The following is a 16471-nucleotide window of genomic DNA, read 5'->3' as shown; positions in this document are numbered from 1 at the left end:
CATATCCCACACCCCGGATTGTAAATAATGTAAATAATTCAATTTATATACTCTGATGATTATCTTGTGTGATGACTGTATTATGAAAATAGTATATATCTGTATCATGAATCAATTTAAGTGGACCCCGACTTAAACAAGTTGAAAAACTTATTCGGGTGTTACCATTTAGTGGTCAATTGTACGGAATATGTACTTCACTGTGCAATCTACTAATAAAAGTTTCAATCAATCAATCAAAGACCTCTTGTGGCAAATCATTGCAATTGAACGTAATTGCACATCGAAGTTTATTCCATTCTGAAGTGGATGTTATGATTCTATAGTTTAAATAGTCATTTTTGTGATAGTCGCAAACGTTGTATTTTTTCTGCTGACCTGCTTAATAATAGTTTGGGAAAAAAAACTTATGCTGCAGTTATTCTTCCCACCACTGTGAGGCGCTGTTTAAAAACTAAAGGATTCTATCAAAGTACACGCATGCGCACACTGTCTGTTTTCAAACGCATAGTGGCAGCGTCTTCCGAGTTCACTGCTGAACGTGCAGTAGAAATTATTTTTTGGTATCCTTTTATTATTTAGCATCAATTAAAACCATTATAATGGATTTGGAAACCGGGACATATGAGCCAGGGTTTGTGGGGATCCGGTTTTGTCAAGAATGGTGGGTTTGCGGCAAGTGCCCTTGGTTGAATTAAAACTAGCTAACTGCCTTAGCAAGCTAGTGAAAGAGCCACTGCTAGCTTAAAGTGGCACGCTACTCTAAAGTCATACATTGTACGCTAAACTGATGGTTACGTTAATAGAGCCGCTTTGTCTTCCAGTAACAACATGTTGTATCCAAAAGAAGACAAGGAGAATCGTATCTTGCTGTATGCGGTAAGTTTGTGTGACGCCACAGGCATGTCATGTTCTGATGACGTCTTTGATTGATTGAAACTTTTATTAGTAGGTTGAACATATTTCGTACAATTGACCACTAAATGGTAACACCCGAATAAGTTTTTCAACTTGTTTAAGTCGGGGTCCACGTAATTTGATTCATGATACAGATATATACTATTATCATAATACAGTCATCACACAAGATAATCATCAAATTATATACATTGAATTATTTACAATCTGGGGTGTGGGATATGGAGGGGGGGGGGGTTAAGTTTGGTTGGTATCAACACTTCAGTCATCAACAATTGCATCATCAGAGAAATGGACACTGTAGGACTGACTTGGTAGGATATGTACAGCAAGTAGTGGACACAGAGAGAGAGATCAGAAAGTATAAGAAAAAGTGTCTACATTTGATTATTTACAATCCGAAGAGGTATGATGAGGACGGGAGGGTGTTAGTTTAGGGTTGAAGTTGCCTGGAGGTGTTCTTTTAGTGCGGTTTTGAAGGAGGATAGAGATGCCCTTTCTTTTACACCTGTTGGGAGTGCATTCCATATTGATGTGGCATAGAAGGAGAATGAGTTAAGATCTTTGTTAGATCGGAATCTGGGTTTAACGTGGTTAGTGGAGCTCCCTCTGGTGTTGTGGTTATGGCGGTCATTTATGTTAAGGAAGTAGTTTGACATGTACTTCGGTATCAGGACGGCGTGGCGAAGTTGGTAGAGTGGCTGTGTCAGCAATCGGAGTGTTGCTGGTTACTGGGGTTCAATCCCCACCTTCTACCATCCTAGTCACGTCCGTTGTGTCCTTGGGCAAGACACTTCACCCTTGTTCCTGATGGCTGCTGGTTAGAGCCTTGCATGGCAGCTCCCGCCATCAGTGTGTGAATGTGTGTGTGAATGTGGAAATACTGTCAAAGCGCTTTGAGTACCTTGAAGGTAGAAAAGCGCTATACAAGTATAACCCATTTATCATTTATCAGGGAGGTGTAGCGGATTTTATAGACTAGGCTCAGTGCAAGTTGTTTTACTCTGTCCTCCACCCTGAGCCAGCCCACTTTGGAGAAGTGGGTAGGAGTGAGGTGTGATCTGGGGTGGAGGTCTAGAAGTAATCTGACTAGCTTGTTCTGGGATGTTTGGAGTCTAGATTTGAGGATTTTGGAGGTGCTAGGGTACCAGGAGGTGCATGCGTAATCGAAAAAGGGTTGAATGAGAGTTCCCGCTAGAATCTTCATGGTGCTTTTGTTGACCAGAGATGAGATTCTATAGAGAAATCTCGTTCGTTGGTTGACCTTTTTGATTACCTTGGTTGCCATTTTATCATAGGAAAGATTAGCCTCTAAAATGGAACCTGGGAAAGTTACTTATAATATTGAAAGACAGTAGGAGTTAGGGCTGTGCGATATGGCCTTTTATTAATGTCTCGATATTTTTAGGCCATGTCACGATACACGATATATATCTCGATATTTTGCCTTAGCCTTGAATTAACACGTGATGCATATAATCACAGCAGTATGATGATTCTATGTGTCTACATTAAAACATTCTTTTTCATACTGCATTAATATATGCTCATTTTAAACTTTCATGCAGAGAGGGAAACCTCAACTAAGTCAATTTACCAAAACTGTATTTATGAAACAGTTATTAAGCAGTGGCACAAACATTCATGTCATTTCCAAAACAGAAAGTGCAAGATTGTCAGAGACATTTTAAAACAAGCTATTAGTGCACTTTTGTGCATCATGTCACTAAGATGACATATCAAAACAACACTAAATTAAAGTGCACTTTTTGTACAGAACGCCACTACTATAGTTTAAAACAAATAAAGTGCACTTTTGTGCATGATGTCACACAAGATATTTCAGTAAGTGTCAAATAAAAATGAGCTGCATAATAGGAAATCAAATAGTGTATGTCCTTCGCTATGTGGTAGGTTCCTGCGGACGTTATATCCTTCTGTTGTTGACTATTTTTTTTCATAGGGTGTTGATCTGGAAATGGTTGCTAGGGCATTTTGTGGGTGTGGCACCAAACGGAGATGTTAACATGCGGCGTTTCAAGCACTCTTCATTCTCTAGCGGGTGACTTTTCAAATGATGCTACAAATTACAAATGCTGCTAACATATTTTTCGGACTATAAGTTGCTCCGGAGTATACGTCGCACCGGCCGAAAATGCACAATAAAGACGGAAAAAAACATATATACGTCGCACTGGAGTATAAGTCGCATTTTTGGGGGAAATTTATTTGATCAAATCCAACACCAAGAATAGACATTTGAAAGGCAATTTAAAATAAATAAAGAATAGTGAACTACAGGCTGAATAAGTGTACGTTATATGTGTCATGATCCGTGGTCCTGATCATGTTTAGGTTAGTTATGTTTTGTTAGTTTTGGACTCCCTCAGTTCCTGGTTGCACTTCCTTGTTTGAGTTTGTTACCATGGTTACTTATTATTTTCACCTGCCGCTTGTGTTCCCGACGCGCACCTGTTTGCCATCACTGACACTACTTAAGCCTGCCTTTCTATTCACTCGTCCTGGCTTCCTTATTAAGCAACAATCACGTTTATGTATTTCATGTTCTAGACTCTGTGCTAAGTGGTTTCCTTAGCTTCCTGTGCGTTCGGCACGCTTTTCTTTTGTTTGTTCTGTCTGTTTGGTACGGTGTATTATTTATTATAAATAAACCATCTCGTACCTTTACGCCTTCGTCCGGAGTTGTCCGTGTTGTAATGGAGGAACGATCCCGCATAAAGATGCGACCCCCACGTGACAATATGACGCACAAATAACCAACTGAGAACGTGCCTGGTATGTTAACGCAGCACATCATGGCAAGAGTCATTCAAATAACTAACATATAGAACATGCTATACGTTTACCAAACAATCTGTCACTCCCGATCACTAAATCCAATGAAATCTTCCTCCCCAGTGTCGCCTCTGGTATGCGCCGTTTCCTTTCTTTCTGCTGCTCGATCGCCGTTTCTGCTGCATATTTCACTACGTCCGGCTTGTAATCTGCAGTATATGATTTCCTTTTCGGTGCCATTTTAGTTCAGCCCTTCTCAGTTTTTATAAGTTACCGCCAATGTTGAAATAATCAATTTTAAGTTAAAGTTAAAGTACCAATGATTGTCACACACACACTAGGTGTGGTGAAATTTGTCCTCTGCATTTGACCCATCCCCTTGATCCCTCCCTGGGAGGTGAGGGGAGCAGTGGACAGCAGCGGTGCCGCGCCCGGGAATCATTTTTGGTGATTTAACCCCCAATTCCAACCCTTGATGCTGAGTGCCAAGCAGGGAGGTAATGGGTCCCATTTTTATAGTCTTTGGTATGACTCGGCCGGGGTTTGAACTCACAACCTACCGATCTGCTTTGGCTTCAAAATACAGACAAATGTGCAGTGTTTGAATCTGGGCTACTTTTTAATTAATTAAATGACCTGTCGATCATGCATATCAGTAATAACATGGGTGCATTTTTTGACGTTTTAAATATGAAGTATATCTCACCCCACAGTGCAGGAATTGTGACTACCAGCAAGAGGCAGACAACAGCTGTATTTATGTCAACAAGATTACCCATGAGGTTGAGTAAGTATGCATTTTAAGCGATTCCACCCATTTGCTTTGCTCTGTTAGCTGCAGTCGTGGTCAAAAGTTTACATACACTTGTAAAGAACATGGCTGTCTTGAGTTTCCAATAATTTATACAACTCTTTTTTTTTTTTTTTTATAGTGATTGGAGCGCATACTTGTTGGTCACAAAAAACATTCATGAAGTTTGGTTTTTTTATGAATTTATTATGGGTCTACTAAAAATGTGACCAAATCTGCTCGGTCCAAAGTATACATACAGCAATGTTAATATTTGGTTACATGTCCCTTGGCAAGTTTCAATGCAATAAGGCGCTTTTGGTAGCCATCCACAAGCTTCTGGCAAGCTTCTGGTTGAATTTTTGACCACTCTTGACAAAATTGGTGCAGTCCAGCTAAATTTCTTGGTTTTCTGACATGGACTTTTTTCTTCAGCATTGTCCACACATTAAAGTCAGGACTTTGGGAAGGCCATTCTAAAACCTTAATTCTAGCGTGATTTAGGCAGATGAAACAAAAATTGAGCTGTTTGGCCACAATACCCAGCAATATGTTTGGAGGAGAAAATGTGAGGCCTTTAATCCCAGGAACACCATTCCTACCGTCAAGCATGGTGGTGGTAGTATTATGCTCTGGGCCTGTTTTGCTGCCAATAGAACTGGTGCTTTACAGAGAGTAAATGGGACAATGAAAAAGGAAGATTACCTCCAAATTCTTTAGGACAACCTAAAATCATCAGCCCGGAGGTTGGGTCTTGGCCGCAGTTGGGTGTTCAGTGTTTCCCATAAACTGCCAAGATACCTGTGGCGGTGGGGGCGTGGCTATGGGCGTGGTCAACATGACATCATCGAGTAATTTGCATAATGTACTACAATTGTATGATTTTCTCTAAAAAGGCTCAAAAAATGTATACTTACTAATTAATAACAGTTTTGTTTTAAACGTCCATCCATTCATCCATTTTACAATATAATTACAACACTTTATGTACATATTTATATACAGATTTGAACAATAAGTTATTCACTGAAATATATTTATTAATTGTGGTTCTTACAAAAAATATATCTTATAAAATATAAAAGCTAAAATGTCTCTTAAAGCTCTGCCCCTTTAATTAGTGCATACTAAATAGTTTAACTTTGGCCTACTACTACAACCATATTATTTACCAGCAACATAAAGTGAAACAGAGGCAGAGGTGTCCTGCCACAGTCAGTAACAAATAAACAGAAAACAGTAGTGGTCAAATACAAATAAGGCAACAAGAGAAGTATCCTACACTTCTCTTTTGTAAAGTAAATCTGAACAGCCTATATGGGCATCTACATCAACTATATGATTTGCCTGAGAAGCTGGACAGGACAAAAATAAAAAAAAAATATATATATATATATATATATATTTTTTTTTTTTTTTTTTTAAATTTGTGGCGGACGTAATTCTTTCGTGGCGGGCCGCCACAAATAAATGAATGTGTGGGAAACACTGGTGTTCCAACAGGACAATGACCCCAAACACACGTCAAAAGTGGTAAAGGAATGGCTAAATCAGGCTAGAATTAAGGTTTTAGAATGGCCTTCCCAAAGTCCTGACTTAAACGTGTGGACAATGATAAATGGGTTATACTTGTATAGCGCTTTTCTACCTTCAAGGTACTCAAAGCGCTTTGACAGTATTTCCACATTCACCCATTCACACACACATTCACACACTGATGGCGGAGGCTGCCATGCAAGGCGCTAACCAGCAGCCATCAGAGGCAAAGGGTGAAGTGTCTTGCCCAAGGACACAACGGACATGACTAGGAAGGTAGAAGGTGGGGTTTGAACCCCAGTAACCAGCAACACTCCGATTGCTGGCACAGCCACTCTACCAACTTCGCCACGCCGCTGAAGAAACAAGTCCATGTCAGAAAACCAACAACTTTAGCTGAACTGAGTGGTTAAAAATTCAACCAGAAGCTTGTGGATGGCTACCAAAAGCGCCTTATTGCAGTGAAACTTGCCAAAGGACATGTAACCAAATATTAACATTGCTGTATGTATACTTTTGACCCAGCAGATTTGGTCACATTTTCAGTAGACCCATAGTAAATTCATAAAGTAACCAAACTTCATGAATGATTTTGTGACCAACAAGTATGTGCTCCAATCACTCTATCACAAAAATATAAGAGTTGTAGAAATTATTGAAAACTCAAAACAGCCATGACATTATGTTCTTTACAAGTGTATGTAAACTTTTGACCACGGCTGTATATGTTGTATCATCAAACCATTTTAACTTATTAACTATTTGCCATCATATATCTACGTGCAGTGAGTTGACCCAAATCATCGCAGATGTATCTCAGGATCCAACTTTGCCACGGACAGAAGACCATCCCTGCCCCAAGTAAGTCTTTTTTTTTCTTGCCAATCCCCTTAAATCCCAACCACTCAGCTTTATTCAGCAATGTTTCTCCATGCCTGGCATTTAAACACCAGTGCCCTAAAACTAGGAATAATTTTCTTAAAAATATCTACATTTCATGTTGTCATAAGACATGTTTTTATCAAAAACTCCCTCATTCTGCCCTTTAGAATCAGAATCAGCTTTATTGGCCAGGTATGTTCAACACACAAGGGATTTGTCTTTGTAGGCTGTGTTCTTTTTGTGCAATCTAAACAATAAATATTAACAAATGACTAAAATATAAACAAGTACTTATTAGCCAATATATGCAAGGCTAATAAGATAATAGTGCCGTGGTTTATAGAGCAAAAGGATGATGGAGTGAACATGAGTTTGTACGTTCCCAGTCACAAATTAGTTCAATGGTTTTTTCACAGCAATAGTTCTGACACCCTGTGACTGTTTAGCGTTTATCAGAGTGACAGTTTGGGGCAGAAAGACAGTTCTTCTGACGGGTTGTTTTAGCATACTGTTATTTGTCATGCCTGCCGGAGAGGAGGTTTTTGAACAGTTTGTGACTTGGGTCAGAGGGGTCTGCACAGATGCGACCTGTGTGTTTCCTCACCCTGGACGGGTATAGGTCCTGGATGGGGGGAAGGTCGACACAATGATCTTTTCAGCAGACCTGATCTTCTGTTGCAGTCTGTGTCTGTTCAGCTTGGACAGAGAGTCTTACTGACTTGTTGATTGACATATTTACAGCATTTTTCTGCATGCATTCAAACCAATGAACAGTATATTTAAAATAAATTGAAAAAATGTGAAGGAGATGTGTTTGCAAGTACACAAAATAACAATGGTCTCTCCCTAGATGTGGCCACAAGGAGGCAGTATTTTTCCAGTCCCACAGTATGAAGGCTGAGGTAATAATGCCGTTACTATTTGCCAAATTTTACAAACATACAATATATGTATCAATACTGTGTTCTGCCAGTTGTCACATTTTGAATGTGTTCCTCCCAACACAGGATGCTATGAGATTGTACTACGTCTGCACAGCCCCTCACTGCGGACATAGATGGACCGAATAAAGCTGGTTTTCAGCCATCAGGAGGTCCTGTATTTGTTTACCTTTTTGAATATAATGTTATTAATAGTATTTTTTAAACAGCAGTCATTTCCATGTTTTTTATTGTTATTAAAATAATCAGTTGTTTCCCATCAAGTGTTTAAGTTATTAACTTAGTGCTTATGTCATTTATGACCGGATAAGACATGTTAATTAGACATTCTCAGCGAGCATCTTGAGCAAGAAGGGATTTAGAAAACAAGCAGGCAACAAGCGTGCAGCTGTGATCATGCGCATTAAAAAGAGGCTCCCTTGGGCTCCTCACGCACTCCTTTTCAACACTCGGTCCTCACCAGACACCCTCTCGGAGCCACTGGATAATTTTTCTCCTCACAAGGATGCAGACCTCCAAGGTAGCACATAGTTTTTGCCACAAGTCTTCATTCAGCATCAGCAGCCTCTTGTGGAACGATGACAAGGAGGAGCAGAGAACCAAACCATGTTTTCCTCACGAGAAGACGATGAGAAAGAAAGAAAAAGGGGAGAAGCCTCCTTTTAGTTACAACGCTCTCATTATGATGGCCATCCGCCAGAGTCCTGAAGGGCGACTCCCCCTGAGCGCCATCTATGAGTTTATCATGCACAACTTCCCTTTCTATAGGAACAACAGACAAGGATGGCAGAACTCCATAAGGCACAACTTGAGTCTTAACAAGTGTTTTGTCAAAGTACCTCGCCATTACGACGACCCGGGTAAAGGCAGCTACTGGATGTTGGACTCCTGCAGCAAGGACCTCTTCATTGGGGGTGTCTCAGGGAAGCTACGGCGCAGGAGCACCAGTGACAAGTTTGCATCCAAAGGAGCAGAGGTCCGTGTGATGTCCACCAGTGCATCCTTTTACTGGCCGGTACCGCTGCAGACGCCACGAGTACGCACCAATTACTTGCACCCCGGCTTCTCCAGCCACGCCACGCCGCTCCTGCACCAGGGTATGTCTGATAGCGGACCGGGCTGTGCGTCCTTCTCCACATCCTACCCGGCAGCATGCGCCTGGTCTCTGCAGGATCGTTGTCCCCTCGGCGTAGTCTCAGGGGGACATGCCAGATACTTCTACCCGCAGAAAATACCATACAATCCATGCCACAATGGCTGCACAATGGACCTGGGGGTATGCTGGGGTGACTTCCAGAAGTACCGCCACCCAGTCTCCCATGCATGTTCTATGTAATAATGAAATATGATTGAAAAATAGCATTTAAAAAAAGCTGAAAGTAATCATGTGACGTTTCTCAATTGAACTTAAGCATACTGGTATCCTAATAGTTACTCCTTATTTTCATTTATAAGGTTGTATTTGTATTCCATTCAACATATATTGTGCATTATCTGGAAGTATATGCAGGTAAGCAATACCAAAGTGTTAATATAATGTTAAAGCTGTTCCTGTCAATACAGTAGTTGAGTCTTTAACTAGGAAAAAAAATCATACGAGAAAGAAAATTGCTTGTGTTATGAGTACATTTTGTGATTGAAATACAACCCAAGAAGGTCAAATTGCTTTTCTGCTGTATTGGTGAATGCCTTTTATTTTGGAAAAAAACAACTTCGTTTTAACTCAAACTTAATTCTGTGATAATACAATTTATGTACAGTGTTTTCATGCTGTGACATTTTTTTTAATCATTATGTGTTATGAACTTTCTCACTGAAAAGTTGACTTATTTAGATTTTGGTGCTCTATAAAAACATAATGTTGACACTGTATGTGACTGAACTATATTGCCAACATAAGACTATTTGTACTGTGTATTCATAAAAAGAAATGTTATGTCATTGAATATATTAATTCATACATTAGCAAGATTTATTTAATGTTGCTGGAAACAAATTGTGCTTAAACCTGCATGAGACACTTGTATCACAGTAGTTTGTAGTAAAAATAATTTTGAACATGCAACCTTTACCCAATAAAGTACTTTTGATCTATTATTTGTTGATGTTCCTGTTTACGGTTGTTGGATCCCCTCAAAATTATATATTATCTCTTATTTTCACGTCAAATAGTTGACCATTATTTGGTAGTCTTTATAGCGACACTCTGCAAAAGTTGTAAGTCATAGTAATAACAAATGTATCATTTTTACATGAACGTTTTTTTTGTTTAGTTTTTTTAATAAACCTTTATTTATAAATTTCAACATTTACAAACAATTGAGAAATAATAATCAAAGTAAGTACAAAAACCGTACAAAACAGCGCCAGGGGGCTGTGAATTCAAAGCCATAGGCTCACTCAATTTCAGTAAATAACTTAAAGTTGGAACACGGCATCATCGTTTTCACAGCTTTTTGGTTGTTAGAGGTAGAGTGTTTTAACGTAGAGTTCTAATTCTTTTTTAAAGGCACAAAAAACAGGTCGGGTATTGAGAAACTTACATTTATGAATATAAAACTTAGCCAATAGTATAATGAGGTTGCAAAGGTAAAATTCCTTTTCAAAATTGTTTTCATACAGTGTAAATCTAAATAGTATTTTTACATGACATATTCGTCCGTAATGACGTAAGAAATGATCCGGAAGCTCTTCAAACTGAGGCGCTCAAATCCCGGAAGTAGTCGTGTGTCGCGTCTCCACGCTCGTCAAAATCGTTGATAACACGGAGGCGTCGTGAGGGATACTGTTTGGACAAATTCATTATCAGCAACCATGTGAGTGTCTTTGGAAATATAATAACTAAATCTATATCACATTTTAATTATATACTACGCGGCGTTCAGCTTTTCGTAACGTGGAAATTAGCATTGCTAGCTAGCTAACATAATTCAACAGGGCTAGTTAGCCGCAGCTAGCACGTCCTTTGTATGCTATTCATTTGCATTTACAATGTGGTTTTATAATTACATGTTTACCTTGTTAAGCGACGTTCTTACTTCTGGCACTACAACCGGTTAAAAGTTCGAAGCAAGTTAACTGGCGACAAAATGTTGGTGCACGTTGTGATTTTTACATAAATCCTGATGCTATTCTACTAGTCATTCTAACGAGCAAATCAGTGCGTTTTAGGAATCACTAATTAAGTTTATAAAATGATAGTCAATCATTGCTTAAAGAATGTGGCTACAATAGCGCATTGTATCACTGCTTTACATTGCCCGCCTTACCTCAGATACGTTTAAGACACCTAATGATTAGACTTAGACTTCCTTTTTATTGTCATTCAAATTTGGACTTTACAGTACAGATGAGAACGAAATTAGCTCATGGTAGTGCAGGATAAAAAAATCAATAAGGTGCAGATATAAATAAATAGATTACTGTACAGATAAATATATTGCACTTTTGCATATGCATCCACGTTTATGGATGTATGTTGTATTGTCTTTATATTCCAGCGAGTTAATCAATTTTTGGGGGGAATTGAGGGGATTATTATGATGTGTTCAAGAGTCTTACGGCCTGATATGACATGATATATCAGTTGTAAGATGTGCAGTATTTTGTATAGGGCTGCAACTAACGATTAATTTGATAATCGATTAATCTGTCGGTTATTACTTCGATTGATAATCGGATAAAAGAGACAAACTACATTTCTATCCTTTCCAGTATTTTATTGAGAAAAAAAACAGCATACTGGCGCCATGTTCTTTCAACTTGCCAAATAAAACAAGGAAAATGTTACAAAAATGCACACTTTTGACACCCCTGCTATAGATAATAAAAAATGTAATCTGATAAATCTATTGATAAAAAGCAGAGCCTATCGATGCATGCGCGTTTATCACAACTCTCTCGCTCTCTCTGTCTCCACCCCTCCCTCACCAATGCTGCTGCGCGCCCAATTTGTTTTGTTTTTAACCTTCTTAACCCTGAAAGTACATTGAAAATACACGCAACCCTAACTCAAAATGCCGGACATTTGAGGCATTTAAGAAACACCGCCCGGACAGCCCCGCAAAAGAGGACATGTCCGGTGAAAAGAGGACGTATGGTCAGGACCTAGCCCGGGGCGGCGATCGGTTTCACCGAAAATGTCCTCTTTTGCTAGCATGCTAGCAGCTAACGGGCTAGGATAGACTGACCATATGTCCTCTTTTCACCGGACATGTCCTCTTTTGCGGAGCTGTCAGGGCGGAGTTTCTTAAATGCCTCAAATGTCCGGCATTTTGAGTATTGTTTACACAACATGCAGTACGCTACTTAATATGTCCGTGTGGAAATTTGTTCGGTACACCTCCGCACCAAACCGAAACCCCCGTACCGAAACGGTTCGATACAAATACACGTACCGTTACACCCCTATTATTTTGATTATTGTTTCTCAGCTGTTTGTAAATGTTGCAGTTTATAAATAAAGGTTAAAAAAACAAAAACGTAGCCTCAGCGCATGCGCACAGCATAGATCCAACGAATCGATGACTAAATTAATCGCCAACTATTTTTTTAATCGATTTAATCGATTAGTTGTTGCAGCCCTTGTTTTGTATGCCCATGTGTATTGACACACTTTGTGGTTTTATATTTGTAGGAGTCTGTTAACCAAACCCAAGTCCGAAATGACTCCTGAGGAACTCCAGAAACGTGAAGAGGAGGAATTCAACACAGGCCCCCTGTCTGTGCTCACCCAGTCAGTCAAGAACAACACACAAGTCCTCATCAACTGCCGCAACAATAAGAAGCTGCTTGGGAGAGTCAAAGCTTTTGACAGGTACCCCTGAAAAACTAATTGTGGCTGACCGGTTATAATACATTTTCTATATCTATATGCGGTCTATTATTGTTCCAGGCACTGTAACATGGTCCTGGAGAATGTGAAGGAGATGTGGACGGAGGTTCCAAAGAGTGGCAAAGGAAAGAAAAAGTCCAAGCCTGTGAATAAGGATCGCTACATCTCTAAAATGTTTCTCAGGGGCGATTCGGTCATTGTCGTGCTGCGAAATCCTCTCATCACAGGAAAATGAACTGTCCAGTAGCTTGAGTCACAGGGTCGGTCCCTTTTTTTTCCTTTATGAAAGCATTTTGCTTTAGTTAGTGTTGTTCTGTTTCCCAAAGGAAACAATACTTTCATTTGCCGACAGCCGCCTTCTGTATTTTTCATTTTAATAAAAAACAAATGATTGGTATATCCAATTGTCACTGTCCCTGTATGCAAGAGTAGCTCCCCACTGTCGCCCTTTTACTCCCCTTGCGGCCTCTTATATGTCAGGCTTGATTTCAGCAACTGTCAATACGTGACAAACTGCCATTTGAAGACTGGCTGCATTATTAATGAGAGCAGATGTGCTGACTGTCACTTCACACCATTTATCGCTCTCCAATGCGGCCCTTAGTTCACCATTTAATGGCTGAACAGCAAAGCTTGCCTTCCTGTGACCGAACATTCTGTAATACGACATTACGAATACAGCTGATATCTGTTCACATCCATGCTTGCATTTAAACAACTTATTTACCACCAATGAAAGATACAAAGATAATGGTCGCTTTTTATTAATGCCGTCAATTTAAGCATTTGTGTAATCTAGTCATATAATACTGTAGCAGTAATTCATTCTCTTGTCATTTTAACTAAACGGCCCCTCAAAGTAGTTCCACGGATTTTGGGGTGATCTATCCATGAGCAGGAATGTTTTATTAAGTGGGTAAGAAATAAGAGCAATGGGGGAAGTGTGATTATGATAGCAATCAAGTCAGGCATCAATGAAGCAACAAGACACCCCGCAGGGACAGTGATGGTCGCCGTTAACGGATCCAGTTTGTTTCCAAGCAGGACCACGGCCTGGGTGTCAACGCCACCAGGAAGAGGATGTGTAAACATACAAACACAGCAAAGTGAGTAGATGATAAATAATAAACATAAAAATGTTTTAATGTCCAATACAGGATGGTCAAATACACACATTTTCAGCGGCATTGCAAATTTCAAGTAAACAACCTAAACTCTGAGGAAATAGAACAGGTTGATCTTCAAGATGTGATACTTAAGATTGTGTGGTCCCAGAAATTCTTGTCACAACTTTTAAAAACACTATCACTACCATGAACACAATTCTGGAAAAGATGCATTGCTTTAATACATATTCAGGGTGTAGGACTGTCTAGTACATGCATACCAATCAGTGGCGCTCAAAACTATTTCTTTAAGTGAGCCAGAGCTTTTCTCCCTGACACTCACATACAGAAGATCCACTGGAGAAAAATATCAAAAGCTTTTTTGTTTTTTTAGCAAGTTGGTAAACAGTAATCATTTGTATATTTTTTTTAATTATGTTTTAATCTAAATACATTTCGCTACTTACAGGTTAGTAAAATACTGTTCATCCCTAAAACATGTTTTTGTTAAGTTTATCATATATGTATTGCCAGCACAGTACTGTTAAACTGTACTTATGTAATATTGACATCTAGCGGCTTGCGGTGGTATTACACAAGTGTGTTGCTTTGGACTCGTTTGAAGTTATATTGTTATTGAATAATTATAATGCATGTAGAAATGAGATGTTGGTGTCAGATAGTCACATAAATGAAATCATTAGCCTTTTCCATATCCATCCATTTTCTACCAATTCTATTCAACTGGCGCCCCGGGGTCAAAACCCAGCCTGGGAATGACACCATAAAGGCCCCCTGAGTTCAGTAAAACATTTGGAAGACAAACGTTTTTGCAGTAAGTTCCTAAAACAATAGTGTGCATGTTGTACAGCAGAACTTGGACCACTGTAAGCACATTGGCAGATCCTTGCATTGACATGCAACCTTGCTAGCAAATAGAACACTGGGGGTTCAAACTTGTGATTTTGAACTCCTCAATGCACCCCTATAAGTCTTCTCTCTTTGGCAGTTAAAAATGTTTTACCCGTAATGTGTTTTATGTAACTAAGGTGTTACTTTAGCTTGTTTAATTCAGATGTAGTCAGTCATTTGCTCAAATTCTTTAGTTATGTTACTATAGTGTTCCTCAAGGTGCCGTTTTAGGTCCTTGTTTTTTCGTGAGTTCAGTTTTTTTTTTTTAAACTTGAGAGACTGCAGCATATTCTCAAAATCATGATATAAAGATGATTTTTGACTAGCTTATCTGCGGAGGGTCCTAAAAACAGCAGAGCGCTCCTGTAACTCTGACAAAATTCAATTGTCTACTTTATTTTGTGGGTCCTGGTACGAAGTATTCACTTCACAATCCCGTTTTAACCATGTGACTACATGAGTTAACCACTTCTACCAACAATTATAATAGTGACCCTGAGCTATGGTTGGCCTTAAATCTTTACAAATGTAAAATCGAAAGTAAAAATTATGTATTTTGATACTGTTGAGTTCCGTAGAAGATGGTCTGCAACATTCCGCTTGCTTACAGGAAGTTACTCCTTGTATTGCTCAATGTGTGTATGTTGTGCTGTAATTATATACTTAAGCAGAGGGCCACAAAATATGGGCCAAAGGGTTGTAAACGGCCCATGGGCCGCATGTTCGGACCCCTGATTTAACCCTTCTGTAACTTTAAAATTGAATACATGCACTTTTAGGATCCAAAAGTGTCATAAGTCAACAATTTTTCAGTTTTTTCAAAAAATAATGCTACGTATAATGGAATTAAGTATAATGCAATACTTCTAAAAAAATTAAGTGTAATATTTGAGGCTAGGTAATTACAGACTTGGAAAGGTCCATAATTCATGATTTTGTTACAGCAACAAGTAGACAAAAAATATTCTTACTGAGCAAGTAAGAAAGAAAGAAAACAGGCAGGACTTGGTTGAGTTCATACAAGTCGTGTGTGTGTGTGTGTGTGTGTGTGTGTGTGTGTGTGTGTGTGTGTGTGTGTGTGTGTGTGTGTGTGTGTGTGTGTGTGTGTGTGTGTGTGTGTGTGTGTGTGTGTGTGTGTGTGTGTGTGTGTGTGTGTGTGTGTGTGTGTGTGTGTGTGTGTGTGTGTGTGTGTGTGTGTGTGTGTGTGTGTATTATATATACAAAAGAGATGCGTCAATAATGAATAGTAAAGATAAAGCAAAAGGTGTTCTGGACCAAAAATCCCTCGATATTCTCTACTGCTCGATAGTGTTACCATATCTGAGTTATTGTGCAAAAATATGGGAAAGTAACTACAAAAGTACACTTTATTCACTAACCGTGTTAAGAAATAGGTCAGTCAGAATAATACCTAACGTTGGCTAAAAAAACATTCAAAACCTTTACTTATGGAATCAAAAATATTGAAATTCAACGACTTGGTTCATTTGCTAACACCTAAGATGTTGTACAAAACAAACTATAACGGGCTAACCAAGAACGTCCAACAATTCTTCTCAACAAAAGAGAAATACCTAAACCTTTTAGCATACCAGTATGTATAATGAAATTATGGAATGGATCGGGGGAAGAAATCAATGTATTACTATGATTCAGTTTAAGAAACTATTCAAAAACAAAGTGTGCACTAAGTACAAAGCAAAAAAATCTAGATCAGCATCTTGAACTTTATTTAAAAAATAGATCATTGTAATTA

At 39.0% G+C, this 16471-nt stretch overlaps 3 protein-coding genes across 3 annotated transcripts; all 3 read left to right on the top strand.

Moving 5' to 3' along the window:
• Positions 1 to 470: 470 nt before the first annotated feature.
• Positions 471 to 8122, top strand: polr2i (RNA polymerase II subunit I). The gene is made up of 6 exons (XM_062060485.1): positions 471 to 664; positions 825 to 879; positions 4428 to 4501; positions 6827 to 6901; positions 7773 to 7824; positions 7930 to 8122. The coding sequence occupies exons 1-6, from the start codon at positions 603 to 605 to the stop codon at positions 7990 to 7992; spliced, it is 381 nt and encodes a 126-aa protein (XP_061916469.1). The 5' UTR covers positions 471 to 602; the 3' UTR covers positions 7993 to 8122.
• Positions 8123 to 8256: 134 nt separating this feature from the next.
• Positions 8257 to 9934, top strand: LOC133658435 (forkhead box protein G1-like). The gene has a single exon (XM_062060484.1). The coding sequence runs from the start codon at positions 8369 to 8371 to the stop codon at positions 9197 to 9199; it is 831 nt and encodes a 276-aa protein (XP_061916468.1). The 5' UTR covers positions 8257 to 8368; the 3' UTR covers positions 9200 to 9934.
• Positions 9935 to 10543: 609 nt separating this feature from the next.
• snrpd2 (small nuclear ribonucleoprotein D2 polypeptide) lies at positions 10544 to 13094 on the top strand. Its single transcript, XM_062062095.1, has 3 exons — positions 10544 to 10679; positions 12500 to 12679; positions 12758 to 13094. Coding segments are annotated over exons 1-3 (357 nt in total). The 5' UTR covers positions 10544 to 10677; the 3' UTR covers positions 12933 to 13094.
• The last annotated feature ends 3377 nt before the right edge of the window (positions 13095 to 16471 follow it).

This window comes from Entelurus aequoreus, linkage group LG10 (assembly GCF_033978785.1).
Source record: "Entelurus aequoreus isolate RoL-2023_Sb linkage group LG10, RoL_Eaeq_v1.1, whole genome shotgun sequence".
NCBI classification, from domain to species: Eukaryota; Metazoa; Chordata; class Actinopteri; order Syngnathiformes; family Syngnathidae; genus Entelurus; species Entelurus aequoreus.
Note: the sequence above shows the minus strand (reverse complement) of the source record. Positions and strands in the feature narration are given on the sequence as shown.

Excerpts from the sequence above, each read along its gene's own strand:
- polr2i (XM_062060485.1), top strand. The coding sequence starts at position 603 with ATGGATTTGGAAACCGGGACATATGAGCCAGGGTTTGTGGGGATCCGG. Across the intron at positions 665-824 it reads ATCCGGTTTTGTCAAGAATG|TAACAACATGTTGTATCCAA; the intron begins GTGGGTTTGCGG and ends TTTGTCTTCCAG. Across the intron at positions 4,502-6,826 it reads AAGATTACCCATGAGGTTGA|TGAGTTGACCCAAATCATCG; the intron begins GTAAGTATGCAT and ends ATCTACGTGCAG.
- LOC133658435 (XM_062060484.1), top strand. The coding sequence starts at position 8,369 with ATGCAGACCTCCAAGGTAGCACATAGTTTTTGCCACAAGTCTTCATTC.
- snrpd2 (XM_062062095.1), top strand. Across the intron at positions 12,680-12,757 it reads AGAGTCAAAGCTTTTGACAG|GCACTGTAACATGGTCCTGG; the intron begins GTACCCCTGAAA and ends TTATTGTTCCAG.